General features: G+C 44.2%; 2 protein-coding genes across 2 annotated transcripts in view; both read left to right on the forward strand.

Moving 5' to 3' along the window:
- Positions 1–13,442, forward strand: part of LOC138634242 (diacylglycerol kinase beta) — a 178,951-nt gene that overhangs the window by 161,793 nt on the left and 3,716 nt on the right. The gene's annotated exons all lie outside the window — the stretch shown is intronic.
- Positions 12,617–13,442, forward strand: part of itgb5 (integrin, beta 5) — a 58,556-nt gene continuing 57,730 nt past the window's right edge. Inside the window, exon 1 of the mRNA XM_069721016.1 lies at positions 12,617–13,175. Coding sequence (XP_069577117.1) covers positions 13,097–13,175 — 79 coding nt within the window. The 5' untranslated portion in view covers positions 12,617–13,096. The remainder of the gene's footprint in view (positions 13,176–13,442) is intronic.

Consider the following 13,442-nt stretch of genomic DNA (forward strand, 5'->3'; position numbering starts at 1 on the left):
ATTTCCCAGTAAAACAATGAGAGCTGGCGACGGATGTTGGCGTGAGTCACGTGATGCAGTTAGCTGCAGTAAGTGCAGAACGGTCAAACATCCTTACTCAGTTTCCACGTTTACCTTTGACTGAGAATAATAATAATAATAATAATAATAAATAAGACATTGTTCTGGATTTTAAAGGTGTAAATATGATTTGGTGCGTCGCCATCCCTGATTCAGAGCTGCACGGCTGGTTAAAGTTTAGAGCTGATAAATGTCTCAGTAGAGCTGAACATTTACGAATGCTGCCCGTGTTTGCCCGAGTCTGTGCACTCCATATAAGAAACGAACAGATGCAGTTGGTTGATAAATTGTTGATAAATTAACAACAACTTTTATAATTGATTAACTGGAGCAGGAAGTGACCATATTTGGACGAGCTGGGGGAGGAGCCAGCGGTGGATCTGACCGATCTGATTGGAAACCTGACGATACTACGTCCCGCCCACCGATAGCTGTAACCTGACTGCACCACAGGCCTGTCAATCAAACAGACACGCCCCCAAAAACAGGTCTTCTTGAATCTTCTTTTCTAATGAATGAGGGATTATTTTCAGATGGACCTCCAGAAAACTAAGAAGAAGGAGTGACTTTAGCTAACAACACCGAGATAACTGATGGACACATTTTATTCACTTTGGATTTGATGAGAGAAGTTGAATGGGAGTCTATGGAGCCGGAGGCTTTTTGGAGCCGACCTCTAGTGGCACTCGCTGGTATTGCAGCTGAAGACAATTCTGGATCAGAACCATTTTACAGACCCGGAAGTTACGAACACTTTTATATCCAGTCTGTGATAAAGACGACAGACAACCATTCACACTCACGTTTACATAATATACTACGTTATTTATGCTTAAAAAAAATTATCAACAAATTGACTTTCAAATGACCGCAACAGCTGATGTTTTTTGAGACCCTGTTTTTACTTTCTTTTTTTTGGCCAGTACCCATTATTTTGTATTAGAGGGACCACATTGAATTTGACTGAAAATAAATCTTGCTACTGATTTTTTTTTTTTTTTTTTTTTTTTTCATAGATGATCATTTCATCAGGTCTGTCTATGCATCGTGTTGGTGTGAGGCCCAAGTCTGTCAAATTGATGTAATCTTTTAATGGCTGTGTACAAATAGTCTTACATCCAGATGAACCCTTCAAAGAAGTGCACCCCCCCCTCTCCATCGCTCGGCACTGAGCCGGCACCGTGCACGTCAGCTTCCACCCAAACCGAACACCTGCAAACAGCTGACCAGCACATCATCACTGAAGTCCACATGGCAGATTTGGACCACCTCACTGAGGTGAGCTTCAGAACCAAAGAGCTGAGATCAACAGGAGGTGGTGTAACGTGATGAACAATCCCTTTTGAACATTTCAGGAATTCATCAAACTCAAGACCTCCAAAGAACCGGAGGAGCCTCAAGAGAAAAGGAAAAAGTAAAGCATCAGACGTTCCTACATTGAACTTGTGTGTATGTTTCCCCTCTGAAGTGGTGACCCACAGCTTTCATTTCTTTCCAGTCCAGGTTGCGAGTTCAGAGATGAATATGACTGCATGCGGCGTGCTCGGCGTGCAGAGGTGCCTCTGCTGGCTCTGCAGTATGACGCATGCCAACAGCACTGCTGGAGACTCTCCTGTACGTCCACTCAGGGAACTCTGCTCGCCCTGATGTGAGGAGTTTTCATTTCAGTATCAAAGTCAGTCTAGTGCTGAGACATCAAATAGATGTAATAAATGTATCTAGAGGTTTGGTAAAGTAAATCTGCAATGAAGAAGCCAGCGCTGATTATTCTCCTCCGGCTGCAGGCCAACGGACCCGCCGGCAAACACGGTCGGTGCTCTGCAAAAACTGGAATCCGACTACAATCAGGTGAAGCGTAAGATCCTGGAAGGAGTTCCTCCAGAGCAGCTTCAGCCTCTGTCTGCTTCCTCTGAGCAGATCGCCATGGTAACCTGTTGCACTGCTGCACAGGTAGACACCACCTGCTGAACCCTTTCATGCATCGTGGTCACTGCAGCGGTGTTCTCCAGTATATGCATGGGGACTGATTGTATAGTTGCACATCAGTGGACGCTAATGAGCCATCCCATATACTGCCACCCACTGGCCTAAGTGTATCCCAAATGTGTCAAAACCAAAATGCAATGGAGCTCAGGATGATCCTGTAAATCCTTCCACAGTAGAAAACCCTTCAACATCAAGGATTATAATTTCCAAGTACAGTACTGATTTTATGTTGATGGAAATTACCAATGATCACCATGCCAGATATATGTCAATTACAATTACAAATGTTATTAGACTGTCAGTTTGGCAGGAAAAAACAACAATTAGTGCAGATTAGTTCCATTATTTTAGTTCATTATGCTAGTGTCAGTTCTTTTCTTTTTTGTTCTGTAAACATTTTACACATTTCTACAGGGCACAACATCATAAATAACAGTATATACAGTTTTCTTATAAACAATGAACATTGAACCCTCCACATGTATCCCATCCCATTCCATCCCTTCCTATTCTATTCTGTTCTGTTCTATTCTATTCTATTCCATCACTTTCCATCCTATCCCATTCTGCTCCATCCCATCCCTTTCAATCCCATCCCATTCTATTCCATCCTATCCCATTCCATCCCATTCTATTCCATCCCATTCCATCCTATCCCAATCTATTCCATCCCATTCCATTCTATTCTATCCCATACCATTCTATTCCATCCCATCAGATTCTATTCCATCCCATTCCATTCCATTCCATCCTATCCCATTCTATCCCATCCCATTCCATCTGACCCCATTCTATTCCATCCCATCCCATTCTATCCCATACCATTCTATTCCATCCCATTCTATTCTATTCTATTCTATTCTATTCTATTCTATTCTATTCTATTCTATTCTATTCTATTCTATTCTATTCTATTCCATCCCTTTCTATTCCATCCCATCCCATTCTTTTCCATCCAATCCCATTCTATTCCATTCCATCCCATCCCATTCTATTCCCTCCCATCCCATTCTATTCCATCTGATCCCATTCTATTCCACCCCATCCCATTCTATTCCACCCCATCCCATTCTATTCCATACCATCCCATTCTATCCCATCCCATTCTATTCCACCCCATCCCATTCTATTCCATACCATCCCATTCTATCCCATCCCTTTCTATTCCATCCCATCCCATTCTTTTCCATCCAATCCCATCCCATTCTATTCCATCTGATCCCATTCTATTCCCTCCCATCCCATTCTATTCCATCTGATCCCATTCTATTCCACCCCATCCCATTCTATTCCACCCCATCCCATTCTATTCCATCCCATCCCATTCTATTCCCTCCCATCCCATTCTATTCCCTCCCATCCCATTCTATTCCATCTGATCCCATTCTATTCCACCCCATCCCATTCTATTCCATCCCATCCCATTCTATTCCCTCCCATCCCATTCTATTCCCTCCCATCCCATTCTATTCCATCTGATCCCATTCTATTCCACCCCATCCCATTCTATTCCATCCCATCCCAATCTATTCCATACCATTCTATTCCATCCCATTCCATCCTATCCCATTCTATCCCATCCCATTCTATTCACTAAACATTCGCTCCCTCTCTCACTCCTTCCTCCCTCCTCTCTCCCTCCTCTCTCCCCTCCTCCTCTCTCCCTCCTCTGTTTTATCTGCCCTCCCTTCAACTGACTCTTTCTCCCTCATGCATCCTAACTCAGCCACAGACACTCTCCTTTCTACTCTGTCTTCCTCTCTTGATTATCTCTGTCCTCCTCCATGTCCTCCAGTCCTCCCCAGCTCCGTGGTTGTCTGATTCGGTGCTCCCAGAGAGACACTATGAGAGCAGCAGAAAGGAAATGTAGAAAATCTAACCACTCTGACGACCTGCTCACCTATCAATCTCTCCTCTCCTCTTTCTCTGCCTCTATCTCTGCGGCCAAAAGCTCTTTTTACTAAACCAGAATTCAATCCTCATTTTCAAAAGCTATTCTCCATCCTCTCCAACCTCCTTGACCCCCCTCCTCCTTCCACCAAGCCACTTTGTCAACTACTTTACTAAAAAGATAGATGACATACGCTCCTCATTTTATAATCCAGCTTCTATAACTACATGTCCGTCATCTTCATCCCCTTCGCTTTCCTTTTTCACCCCCGTCTCCCAATCAAGTTGTTACCTTGGTAACCTCCACCTCCCCAACCACCTGCCCCCTTGACCCCATCCCATCTCACATTCTCCAGTCTATTGTTCCTGACCTTCTTCCTTTTCTCACCCATCTCATCAACACTTCTCTGTCAACGGTCTGTTTCCTGAACTCTGTGAAGGAGAGTGAACCCTCTCCTGAAGAAATCCACCCTCAACCCGTCTGAAGTAAACAACTACAGACCGTCTCTCTTCTTCCCTTTCTTTCCAAAACTCTGGAGGGAGCTATCTATAATCAACTCTCCTCCTATCTCCACCATAATAACCTTCTTGACCACCAGTCTGGTTTCAACAGACCACTCAACAGAGACGGTCCTCCTTCTGTCTCTGAGCAGCTTCACACTGCTAGAGCAGCCTCTCTGTCCTCTGTCCTGATCCTTCTGGACCTTCTGCTGCATTGGACACAGTGAACCACCAGATCCTTCTTTCCTCCTTCAGGACCTCGGTGTCTCAGGCTCTGCTCTCTCCCTGTTCTCATCCTACCTCAACGACCTCACCTACCGGGGAACTTGGAGAGGATCTGTGTCTGAACCTTGTCCTCTCACTACTGGTGTCCCTCAAGGCTCCGTCCCGGGTCCCCTCCTCTTCTCTCTGTACACCAACTCTCTCGGCTCTGTCATTCACTCGCATGTCTTTTCCTACCACAGCTATGCTGATGACACCCAACTGATCCTCTCTTTTCCAGATCTGAAACACAGGTAGCAGCATGAATCTCTGCCTGTCTGACTGACATGTCTCAGTGGATGTCCTCACACCACCTGGAAATCAACCTCCACAAGACCGAACTGCTCTTCCTTCCAGGGAAAGACTCTCCCACCCTCGACCTGACTACTACCTTCAACAACTCTGTTATCCCGACCCTGACTGATAAGAACCTCGGAGACACTCCACAGTCAACTCTCTCTTACTGCCAACATCACTGCAACAACACGTTCCTGTAGATACATGCTGCACAACATCAGGAGAATACATCCTCTTCTCACTCAGAAGGTGGCGCAGGTTCTGGTCCAGGTTCTGGTCCAGGCTCTGGTCCAGGTTCTGGTCATCTCATGTCTGGACTACTGTAACTCCCTCCTGGCAGGTCTAGCTGTTAGTGCAGCAGCTCGACTGGTCTTTAACCTCCCGAAATACACTCACACTACTCCGCTCCTCCTCCTCCTCCTCTTCCTCCTGCTCCTCCTCTGCTCCCTTCACTGGTTACCAGTAGCCGCCCGTATCCGTTTCAAAACATTGGTACTTGCGTACCGTGCTGCGAACAGATCAGGTCCAGTGTACATCCAGGACATGGTCCAACCCTACATCCCAGCCCGCTCCCTCCGCTCTGTTTCCACCAATCAGCTTGTTGCTCCTCACTGAGCTAAACACTCTGCAAAATCACGACTGTTTGCTGTCCTGGCTCCTAAATGGTAGAATGAGCTCCCCACCAACATCAGGACAGCAGAAACTCTGGACATCTTCCGCCACAAACTAAAAACACACCTCTTCAGACTTTACCTTGAACAGTAGAACTTTAGTAGCACTTAACATGGAACTTACTGATAGAACTTTGTGGCTTTCTTGAAGAAATTGCATTTTCTTGATTCTTGTTGTTCTGGGTTTTGTACCCTCATGGTTGAAATGCACTTATTGTAAGTCGCTTTGGATAAAAGAGTCAGCTAAATTAAATGTAATGTATTCCATCCCATCCCATCCCATCCCATCCCATCCCATCCCATCCCATCCTATTTTATCCCATCCCATCCCATCCCATCCCATCCCATGCTATCCCATTCTATTCCATCCCATCCCATTTTATTCTATTCCATTCCATCCCATGCCAATGATGACGGACTAGATGCTGAAGATGATGAAGGACTAGATGATGAGGATGATGAAGGAATAGATGATGAGAATGATGAAGGACTAGATGATGAAGGACTAGATGATGAGGATGAAGGACTAGATGATGAGGACGATGAAGGATTAGATCATAAAGGCCTAGATGATGAGGATGATGAAGGACTAGATGATGAGGATGAAGGACCTGATGACGACATCTCGAACGTCCACCAGGTGTGTTCGCGCTCTGAGATACCGAAGAGGACATGGATGAAGACACGTCTCCGTCCTCCTCATCGGGTTGAACAGCTCCAGCAGGCGTGTAAGCAGCAGCAGCAGCTTCAGCATGAGTCTGTTCGTCAGCTGATCGCTGAATAGCAGAACACTTCTTTCTGTGGACAGCAGCTGCATGCGACGCAGGCGGCAACAGTGAGGCGTGGTACGATGCCAAGGAGGACCTGGATCTTCCAGGACCTGGATACGCTGCTGAGGCGGGACACGACCCAGCCGGGGTCCCGGAAGGTGAGCTCAGGTTCGCTGTTACAGCGACACATGTGGACACATCGAATTCACCCAAATCCCCTCTGGTGAATCTGTTTCTAACGTAGAATCAGCCAGCGGATCAATCCTGTGTTTCCAACCTGCCCGGTCAGGTGACGGAGGTGAGTGTTCCTCAGAGAAGTACGAGTGTACCAGAGACTGTTGTTTTTAGTTGTCACATGACAACAATATTAATATACGTGGAAAACTTTAAATAGTAATTCATAATTTGTAATGACCACAATGTATTGCACATCGCTTCTCTAGCCAGCAGAGGGCAGCAGAGGCTTTAACTAAACCTTTGTGTTCTTTAAAGTGATGTGATGCTGTTGTTGAAGAAGCACCAGGTCTCTGAAGTCAGCATCGCAGCTTTTAAGGAGGATGTGAGGTGAGTTATTACAGGAACTCTCACACATGTTCAATTTAAACAACATTACACGAGAGCACGTCGTGCCAATAATGAGGTTAAAACAGCCTCCAGTGTAATACTGAGATTATACAACAAGTTACCAACTAAACAAAACATGTGTTCATATTGTGGAGCAATTCACTCTCTAAATATAAAACTTTTTGTTAGTGTGATCTCTGTTTCTATGGCAACACATGGGGCATGACTAACAACTGGAAAACAATTAGTCCCGTCAGTAGACCCTTATATAACGTTTGCAACGTTTCCTACTCCAGGAAGTAGTCAGACCCTTAGCAACCACCGAGCAACAGAGAGGATTTCTAGTCTCCAACTAAATACATACAGAATATAGAAACACTAAACTGCTCAGCTAGCTCAGTCTGGTTGGAACAAAGATATCTGATGAACTAAGATATCTGATAGATAGATAGATAGATAGATAGATAGATAGATAGATAGATAGATAGATAGATAGATAGATAGATAGATAGATAGTTACTTTATTAATCCCACAAGGGGAAATTTTTTCGCAACAGCAGCATTATAGACACAGGTAGAGAAATACAAATAACAGAGTAAATGAACAAAGATATCTGATGAACTAAGATATCTGATGAACAAAGATATCTGATGAACAAATATATATCTGATGAACTAAGATGTCTGATGAACAAAGATATCTGATGAACTAAGATATGTGATGAACAAAGATATGTGATGAACAAAGATATCTGATGAACTAAGATATGTGATGAACAAAGATATCTGATGAACAAAGATATCTGATGAACTAAGATATGTGATGAACAAAGATATCTGATGAACAAAGATATCTGATGAACTAAGATATGTGATGAACACAGATATCTGATGAACAAAGATATCTGATGAACTAAGATATGTGATGAACAAAGATATCTGATGAACAAAGATATATCTGATGAACTAAGATGTCTGATGAACAAAGATATCTGATGAACAAAGATATCTGATGAACTAAGATATGTGATGAACAAAGATATCTGATGAACAAAGATATCTGATGAACAAATATATATCTGATGAACTAAGATGTCTGATGAACAAAGATATCTGATGAACTAAGATATGTGATGAACAAAGATATGTGATGAACAAAGATATCTGATGAACTAAGATATGTGATGAACAAAGATATCTGAGGAACAAAGATATCTGATGAACAAAGATATCTGAGGAACAAAGATATCTGATGAACAAAGATATCCATGTTCTCATGTGTTTTTAACATTTTACCACCGTGTCATGTGTTCAAACCAAACCGGTCCAGCTAGCCTCCTCTAGGATTGTAAGTGCGTGACTATCCGTGGTGTTACGGTACGGGTGCTCGGAGCGACCAAAAAGGACCAAAAGAGACCCGACTTCACCAAATGGGTCATTTAATAGAACTATAACTAGTAGAAACTACATTATATTACATATTATATGAAACTCTATTCTAATTCTATTTTCCCATTGAGGAGGTGGAGGGATATTTGTAGTGATGAGCAGGGTGTGATGTCATGATGATTTGACCAATCAGGTCTCTTGGTCAGAACTACTTGTTGTATAATAAACATTTGGTGCTCTATTGAGTTCGTTAGAGGATCGTGTTTGGCCAAAAGACAAGAGACAACAATTCTCTTTTAATGTTTTGGCTAAAAACTCTGGGTTTTGGTCTTTTCATGGGGAAAAAAAACCAATGAATATCACCAGTGTCGTACTTTTTTTGATAATCTGACTGGTTGTCAAATCATCCAAATGTCCAGTTGACCAATCAGATCTCTGGGTTGGAACTACTGGTTGAATAATCACGTTTCATCAAGCAGCCACAAATGTCCTTTGACTATGTTTTGTTACCTGTTGTGTCCAGAAAGTCATTGTTTCCTGTAACAGCAGCAGTTTTAATGTCAGAATGACAGTTAGCTTTCCAAATCAACACATTGATGTCAGTGTGATAACTGCCCGCCTATCTGGGGTCCTTTCTAGAGTTGCCATGGTGATGGTAACTGGCTCCCAATCTGCTGAGGCTGCAGTGAGAGAGCTCAATGGCTCCCGAAAGAGAGAGGTATGCCCTACCTCCTGTCAGATTGATGATTGATGACTTGATTGATTGATTTATGATCCTAAGCCCTGCCCCTTTTCGGATTTCGTCCAATCAGGTAGCCCCATTGATCACAGCAGGTGTCCTTTGTCCCGTCTCTTTTTATGACTTCCTCCAACCAGACAACCCCTTTGATCACAGCAGGTGTTCTTTCATCCATTGTTTGTGACCCCTAAGCCCCGCCCCTTTTTACAACTTCCTCCAGTCAGGTACCCATAGATCACAGCAGGTGATCTTTGAACCATTGTATACAACCTGTAATAAAGTAATTTAATTACCCTTTGAACCATTGTATACGACCTGTAATAAAGTAATTTAATTACAGGGAATGGGTGACATGCCCCCCCCCCAGTCACGTGACCCCCTGATGACGTAACCCCCACATCGGCCCTCCCCTCCCCTGGTCATGTGTTAGACATTTTTAAATTAACCAATGACAGAGGTGGAGTTTTAGAGAGGTAAGGGATTCATGCAGTCAAACTGAACTCGCATCTGTAGCCGTCAGCGCCCTGTTCGTACGTCTGTCGTGTTGGTTCTTAAACAATACCAAGTCTCTGAAACAAATAGGCCTACAAAACAGCAGATTGACTGTATGTGAACATATCAATTCGTAAGATAATAGGCCTCCATGATCAAATGACTGTTTCGTCTGCAAAGAACCAAGTCTCCGCATATATACTGCAATGGCCCAGAATCAAACAATGTCCATGCAATCACTGTTTAGCAAACATTTAGGGTATCGTGTCAGACAGTCAGCCTTCAACCACAGAGCACACAAATCTTTGTAAGTCACCAAGTTAATGACAGCAGTCAAAGCACAACTGGAACATATTGAGCTAGCAACCACACTGATATTCAATTTTCCAGCTTTTTCCAGTTGAGCTTCACTGGACTCCCCACAAGTCTTCTGTCTCTAGTTTTCTTATCTTACCTTGAAACCCTTCCCACAGAGATTTACACCTGAAACAGAAAACATTTCAACAGTTATTACTTTTAAAATGTTCACTTCTGCACAGTTGTACTTATACTTTAAATGGACAGTAATGGATATACTGTATGTCGTTTTGTATTATGACATTTTGCAACCGTAAACTGTAAGTAATCCACATTAAGTCACCACAAGCATGAGAGACATTAAGACATCACTTTCCTTCATTGCACACGTTAGCTGAACATGTCACGATGCAGAGGACACTTCTGCATGCTGCCACAAATTGTGCTCTCTGTTTATGACAGTTGACGTAAAACAAAGGAGCAGACTATAGTTTAGTATAGCCAACACCAATCATTTAAATAAATGCTTTGATGACACTGATACCAAATCTTGGAGATCAGCTCGGGATGTCAGTCACATCACTGAACCTCAGCCAACATGATGCAGAGGACCAAAACAACCCCTTCATTTCCTGGTGAACTTCTTGAAAGCAGCGACCTGCTCTGTTTCATTCAGTCCTTTCTGGTGTTTTGTGGGATTTGAATATTCATGTATAACTGCTTTATAATCAGCTAGTTGCTACCAGTACATCTGAAGCAGCTGTTACTTTTTCCACTTTGGTCTCAGACTCAGTGATTTGCTACCCTCTGGTCACTAAACGCAAATTCTTGCACCATTACTATTAAATGACTTTACCAATTATTGCACAATCCATTCACGCATAATGAGAGGCATACTATGGGCAAATTTAAACAAGCTGTTTGAAGAAAGATGAAACACAATCTACAATTTTAACTTGATTTAAAAATAAGATACAATAAATACTAAATAATCCATTACATGGTGAGGTCTTCCCAACAGGAGTCTCACTGTTCAAACGCTGAGCTGCTGCAGACCGTCTCGCATTCTCCCAGACCCATGAGCTGATCTCCATAACCCTCCACCTCCTTCCCCCATCCCCGATCCCCACAATGCTGTCCCCACAGGGGCTCCACTGGTAGCTCATGTCCCCACAGGGGCTCCACTGGTAGCTCATGTCCCCACAGGGGCTCCACTGGTGGCTCATGTCCCCACAGGGGCTCCACTGGTGGCTCATGTCCCTGGCAATCTGAACCAACAAACTTGCTGGTGGTCACTTACCAAATGTTTCAGCTTAGTGTGATCACTATTAGGACTACAGGTTTACACAGTTTAAAAAACAACAACACATCTGTACTTCCCAGTGTGCGATTCATTACCCTTTTTTTTAGACCAGTTTTTATTGGACAGAAAAACCATTTTGAGCGTCTCGCCATGAAACTACGCGTTGCTTTAAATCTTATGTACATGGACCGACCTTCTCCAAACATCACAGGTATGATAACAGCCCCGCCCTGAAGACTCCTGTGGAGTAATATTCGCTCATAGTGATAGCGCCCCCTGTTGGCCACTGGAAATGACACTTTTCATACTTTCATATTCTACGTCGAGCTGGTTGATCCCATGAACCTAAAGTCTGGTCACAATAACCTAAACATGTAGTTGATTTTATATTGAGACATTCGTTCGACTTTGTCAATGGGCGTCGCCGTGACGATGCGGCAAAGTTTGATGTCTCGCCGTGACACAGGAAGTTGATGTTTAGGTAGGTAGGTAGGTAGGTATATACTTTATTAATCCCCGAGGGGAAATTTTTTAAAGGTCAAAGGATGCTTGAAACCTCACGAAACGTGTCACATACATCCGGCGTGGTGGGACGATACATCTGATGTGTTTTGCGAGTGGGCGTGGCCACACGGCTCGCCAGCGCCTCCTAAACTGCAGCTCCGGCACTTAGTTTCACCTACATGCACCAAATTTGTTGGACTTGTGTATCACACTGAGATGTACCAAAAAGTGTCTCGGCATCCTGAATTAGTTTTCGTCCATCGGTGTGACCGTGTCGTGGCGGCCATTTTGAGCGTCTCGCCGTGAACCTGCAACTGACTGTAACTTTTATGTACATATTCCGATCTTCCTCAAACATTACATCTTTGACAGCAGTCCTGCCTTGAAGACACCCAATAGTAATATTCCGTCATAGTCGTAGCGCCCCCTGCTGGAGACAGGAAACGAGACAAAAATAGCAACTTTAAGCGGGGATAGGCTCCTCGTTTGTATAATGTGTCTCCCTGCTGTCAGAACATCTGTCCATGTTTGTGATTGGTCAGATGCTACAAACAGAGGCTGAAGCAGAAAGCCTGAGTTCAGAGAAAGCTGTTAGTTGAGCAGCTCAGATGAAGACAGCTGAAGCTGCTTCAGAACATCCCTCTGATCAGCAGGCTTGTTGTGAAGCAGAAGCAGCCAGGATGACCTGACTGGGTCAAGCCTGCTTTACTCTGTTATCCTGGATATCTGAATTATGCTTTAGTGAAACAGGCCCGGACACTGACTGAGCCCGTGTTTACCAACCACCACGGGGTGTCCGCGCCAATTTATGACGCGCCTGTCAGGATCTGGTGCCAACTGTTCAACGAGGCACCGAACGGGTTAATGTAATCCCTGGTTGAGAATGGGCGGAGCTTCCAGTCGGGTCGCCCACCGGACAGATCCAGAAAGCAACACTCAAACTTGGGAAGGAAAATCAGTTTTGCGCAGTTGTCATTGTTTCGGGTGTTTTTTGTTTCGTCTTCCAGCTCGTCTTTGCACATATTTAGAATTTATCGAACCGACGGGTGCCATGAAGACTGCAGGAACGTTTGGGAGTCGCTGTTATCGGGATGTGAAGTAGTGGAGACGTGGAGGGCAGGAGAGGCGTCCAAACACCGAAACTTCAGAGGCACATTTACAGGACGATGTAAAACTGGCCTTCCTCTCACACGGTCCGTCATCATGCGCCGACAATTCGTGCTGAGTGGAACTAAAACGGTCTGAGCACGTTCAGATCAGCGCCAAACCCAAGCAGAGGTCTGATGGGACACTAACACATCGGTGTCAACCCAGAGTAGAGATACAAGTCTGCTATTTCCACAACGCCGTGATAAACACGCCGAGCGACACCATGTGGAGCCCGGCGACGTGGACGTGGCGCGCGGCGCTGTGCTGCGTGCTTCTGGAGACGTTGGTGCGCACTGCCGGAGGTAGGACAAAGCAATCCACTGTTTGTACAACAACATGAGCCGGAGAGGCAGCACAGTCTGGAGCTGCTGCAACGACCCACATACTGCTGCCCCTCCTAAAAACACCAACAGGAATTGTATAGTATTGACTGTGAATAGAGCGCGCGTACACACACACACACACACACACACAGATACAGGGAGGTCGCATTTTATACGAGTATGGCACTTGTTAAATACAACAGTTGTGAATATGTCATTGTGCGCCACCAAAGACACATAATATAT

The sequence above is a fragment of the Brachyistius frenatus genome, unplaced genomic scaffold (genome assembly GCF_029030835.1).
Source record: "Brachyistius frenatus isolate BFR_SWC_R1_liver_20210118 unplaced genomic scaffold, ASM2903083v1 Contig_255, whole genome shotgun sequence".
In the NCBI taxonomy this organism is placed as follows: Eukaryota; Metazoa; Chordata; class Actinopteri; family Embiotocidae; genus Brachyistius; species Brachyistius frenatus.